General features: G+C 30.9%; 1 protein-coding gene across 1 annotated transcript in view; it reads right to left on the bottom strand.

Moving 5' to 3' along the window:
- LOC107104175 (major histocompatibility complex class I-related gene protein-like) overlaps nt 1-5,111 on the bottom strand; it is a 51,700-nt gene that overhangs the window by 30,411 nt on the left and 16,178 nt on the right. The window contains exon 5 of the mRNA XM_015404117.1: nt 4,024-4,122. Within this exon, the coding sequence (XP_015259603.1) occupies nt 4,024-4,122 (99 nt within the window). The remainder of the gene's footprint in view (nt 1-4,023; nt 4,123-5,111) is intronic.

The following is a 5,111-nucleotide window of genomic DNA, read 5'->3' as shown; positions in this document are numbered from 1 at the left end:
TACTTCTAGAAATAGGATAAAGACAAGAACAAACAGAGGAAGAACATTAACATTGATTTTATCTTACAAAGATTTCCACACAGTCTATAAGTAAATTACTATAAACATTAATGTCTGGTAAAAATGCTTGAATCTGGCTGTTTATTTAGGATATTATTAAATTACAGATAAGATAGTGTTATGTTGTCTTTTATTGTTGTTAAAAGTGATTTTATATCTGAATAAACTTAGGCTTATTCTTAGTGTTGTGTTTGTAGATGATGCCACTAAAAAAGAAAATAGACATAAGGAGGTATTTAAACAGTCAGACAGTAAGCAATATAGGATGATGATAAAAGGTTGTGTTTAATTTAATCCTTTACTATTAAAAATGCACTTTTACATTATATGATTATAGGAAACACAGATATCCAGTAATAATGATGCAGGGCAGCTTGTAGATGAAGCCAGGTGAAACTAAAATATTTCCTCTTGATGAGTTCTGGATTGAGAATATTGACAGACAAAAAAAAATTTTTAATCTTATATATTATGTATATATATTGTATTTTAAAAATGTTGGTATAATTACTGATCTAAGTGGGTTGCTCTGTCGAAGAAAGGCACATTTTACATTTATATTATGTTTTAGAGTCTCTATTCTCCAGTTAATGATAAATCACTTACTAAATTAGTTGATGATTATTTAAATAATCAATTAATACGGTTCATTTTTTCAGCCTCAGATAAAATACATGATTTGGGCTACACAGAGTAACTACAGCCCAGATGTTCAATTTTTATAGTGAAGTTAATATTTTAATGAATATATTATTTTGCTTGATACAGAGAGAGTATAGCAGGTAAAAAGAGTGGGGTTTAGCTCTGCACAATTCTATATCTTTAAAAGAAAATACTGTATTTACCTTCTCTCTTAGTCATTCAAATGAAACCATTTTCAAAGTGGAAAACAGTCTTAATTCCACATTCTTCAGAACCGGTGATACTTTAAACATTAATAAACAGCATCTAATGAGTGTAGTGCTTATACATTTTTATTAATGTAGCAAAATGATGCTTTTCTCTTTAAACAATCAATTCCTCTTATCAGTACGGATGCTCACATCGAGCATAAAAAAGGGCATGCATATTGCATAGCACCAATGACACCCGGCCAATAGTGTCCCTACCAAAGTTCAAATCAAACCTACGCCCTTGCCATATTATATGACTTTGTGGCTGACATCAACTTTGTATCTGGTTTTACCTCACAATTTATGGCTTTTATAATTCACTTTTGTATATCTCTCTTATGGCATATTACTTTTTTTATGTTAGCTCTGTTTATACTAATTCACTGTTAGATTAATGACATTTACACTTTAATTTCATGTTTCTCTGTTAGGGTGAGCAGGTTACACATTTCAGAAGATTTTAATTAATCACACATTTTTATGATATTTAGAGGTAAACAATGAAAATAGCTGACATGAAAACAAATAGTAACAAAACATGTTAAACATGTTTTGTGTTTTCTGGTAGAGAAATAACTACAATCTCACTGGAGTGTTCTCAAATCTTACAACCTTTATCACAGTTCATGGTTGTTAGATTTGAAGGGTAAGACTGTTGATTACTTTTTTGTTTTACATATATAGAGAGCTTATAAACATATTTACTTAATTTTTTGATTCTCCTAAACTTGGTATCTATGTTTCTCTCCATAGTCCATTTGTTGAGCTTGCTGTTTACTATATTTGAAAATAAAAAGAAAATCAGCAGCTATAACCTCATTAATGTGAGAGAAATATATCTATGTCCTTAGATTTAAAAAATAAAGTGAAATATTTTATATCTGAAGTAACACTTAAGCATTTTTTGGTCAGTTTAAACAGGTGAAACCAGTTAAGTAAATGCAGATGATTAAACCAGTTAATTAAATCAAAACCAGAAATTGTTGAAATCTTCTGGTTTGGTTATGTTGGTTACATACAAGCCAATTATTTGCATTTGAATATTATAAAACAAAAATCTCTTCAGTTGAAATTGTTGTCAAAGTTATTAAATAGATAATCTTCTTGAATGCAGCCTTAAAGGCTCTGGGCCTCACCGGTTCCTACAGATAAAAAAAATGCTATTTGGGAGTATATTAGTAATGTGGAAAATGCATAAATACAAACTAAAGAACACTTTCTGATTAAGGATTAAGAGAAAAGGGGTTCTAGACTAAACCCCCATTTTTAAGTGTGTGCCGACTTCAGTGATAAAATTCAGTATGTGAATCTGGCAGTTATTCAAGAGCAAAGTGATTCAAGAGCCTCATGGCTCCTCTCAAATGATTCTGGCATTGCTGCCTAAAACACAATATAGCAACGTAATTCCTTTTACAGGCTGTTAACAAACCACTTTGAGAATCACAAACTTCCAGCTAAATGTTCTGCTACCTATTGTTGATAATTATCATTGAAGATGTGTGAGTTCATTACACCTTGGTCAGGGCTGCCTGTCACAACTGATGCCTTAATCTAATTAGGACTGTTCCTATGTCTGTATATACAGTTATAATCTTCATTCTGTACATGGCAAAGATTTGGAAATGGAATGAGAGCGCTGTCCTTCAGCTAAGAACAAAGTGTAATATTTTGATAAAGCTGGAGCCATGGATGTCTAATCATCTGCTAATGTGAATGATGTAAAATAAGATGAAGTGGCAGACTGGAGATGTATAAAAGAGCTGCTGGTGGAGTTTCATGAAACCATTCGTAGCAATAAATCAGAGACTTAAATTTGTTGAATGAAGATTTTGGTCAAAATATTTGTAAATGTCCTTTTTCTTATGTTGAAAACTAAATAAAATGTATCCCGAATGACAATTGGGTAAAAAATACAAATCACTTTTACTTTTTAGTCTTCAAATGGGGATAAACTAACTAACCACAAAGATATTTTTTAAAAACAACCTTTGGAGCTCTAGAAACAATAAAGCCACAATAAAATCCCTTAAAATCACTTTATTTACTTAAAAACCCCTCAATGATATAGTTTAAAGAAAAAAGATCTTAAGGAATTTAATGTTTAAAATATTATTGATAAACTTAAACATACAAACTTTATCAAGAAAAGTATTAACAGAAAAAATTAACCCAATTTAAGAAATCATGGAAAACACTACTTAGAAGAAACTGTTAAAAGAAAACAAGTTTTCCTGATAAAAATGTTGTCAAACAAAATTGATAAGATAAAGAACAAAAAAAACAACATTGATTAAATTTTTACTTAACAAAATTAATGAATAATCAAATGATAGTATTTGATAGAAGTCTGACATTATTGACTAATTTGAATCTGACTCTGCCTTAATAAATCTGCTGTGTTTAATTAACCCACATAACTAAATCCCAAAATAAAGCACTAAAGCAAGAGTGCAAAAACAGAAAAGTCTAAAAAGAAAAATTTCAAACATTAAGAGATAATTACTTAGTTATTGAAATTTTTTGTTGTTGTGATTTATAGACTTTTCCTCAGCCTGTTTTTTCATTGTGAATTCAGCTGATTGTCTTCATCATCTTCTCCTCTTCGCTGTTAATCTGTTAAAAAAAAAAAAAAAAAAGATGTTTTTAATGAGGTACATCTTCCAGGTTTAGTTATATTTTCAATAAACTTCTGAAATCAATTGGAAAAATTATAATCAAAGATTGACCCTGAAGGGATTACACTATAGGAATATTTTATCATAATTGACTTACTTTCTTGGGATTTGATCCATCTGAAGTAGCGGATGACGTTTCAGAAGCTAAAACACAAAATAAAACGCACATTTTTCTATTTGGCTTTAAAATTGTTACATCATCAACTTAATATTACTAGACAAAAGAGGATGACAATATTTGTAATACTCACTATTTGCTTGCTTAAATCCTGAAACAAAAAGCATAACATTTATTTAAAGTTTTTAGGAAGGATACAGCCCCTAAAATAGCTGCCATGAAAATAAATAGTATATAAGTAGGTTTTATGATACATAGAATATCTTTGGTTTCTCACCGTTATCTTTTGTCTTCAACCAGACGACTCCAGCAATGATGGCAACCAGAACCAGAAGTGCAGCAATAGCACCACCAATAATGATCCCCATGGAGTTTCCTGAAACAAAACAATTTAAACTGATTAAAATATGTAAGTGCAAACATCACTTTGCACTTATGAACCAAAAACAAACTAAATATGGATAAGCTTAATTTAAGGGTTTTAGAAGCATTTCTGCCTTGAGAAATTCCCAACTAAAATAAATGCAGAATAGCTTCATAATTATCAGATTTAAATGTAGGGCTGGGCGATATAGAAAAAAAGCTTATCGATAAAAAAAATGCATATTGATCGATATCGATAATTATTGACAAGATTTGAAACCATATTTTATGTGCAGCTCTGCCTGGACATTTTATGATATTGCTAAATGATTAAATTTTAATAAAGAACACAAACACAGACTTCCAATTAAATATTTATTTATTTAACCAACTTTTTTAACCATAACAGAATTGTTCTAAAGAAAAATAACTTAAGAGACCTGAGTTATGTTATTAAATACTGACAAAGACTAAACTAAAGTGACTAAAAAAGGGACCAAAATAAATATAACAAATAAATAAATACTGTAGAATACCCTATTTGGGTGGGAATAGTACACCACCAGCTTGTGGTAATTAAAAGATTGTAGGACTAGGCTACCATGTAAACTCCACTCAACCAGAACAGAAACCCAAACAAAAATCAACTCACCCTTTAGCCTAGCATTTCTATGGGGTATTTTTTTTTACCCCTATTCTTCTAGAGGTGCTGCTGGCACCTCGTTATGGTAAGCTTAGTTTCCTGCTTTAACCTGAGTTATTACTTTGAAGTTTCTGGCCCCTCAGCATTTTTCTCTTAATTGTTAGAACTACGTGGGAAACTGCCCAGAACTGAAAATATATATATATTTTTTTCCCCCCGAAATTCCCGAAGATTCCTCGGAGGAGAGCCGCGTCGGGGCCTACACAGCTTGTACTCCTCTGGGTGTGAGCAGCTGAGATGATAAAAAAAAAAAAAGTTGGTAGTGTTATCAGACTTGGTTTTCACTGGTTCCCGACACA

Source organism: Cyprinodon variegatus, unplaced genomic scaffold (genome assembly GCF_000732505.1).
Source record: "Cyprinodon variegatus isolate N-32 unplaced genomic scaffold, C_variegatus-1.0 Scaffold1639, whole genome shotgun sequence".
In the NCBI taxonomy this organism is placed as follows: Eukaryota; Metazoa; Chordata; class Actinopteri; order Cyprinodontiformes; family Cyprinodontidae; genus Cyprinodon; species Cyprinodon variegatus.
The sequence above is the reverse complement of the archived record's forward strand: the minus strand, read 5'-3'. Positions and strand labels throughout refer to the sequence as shown.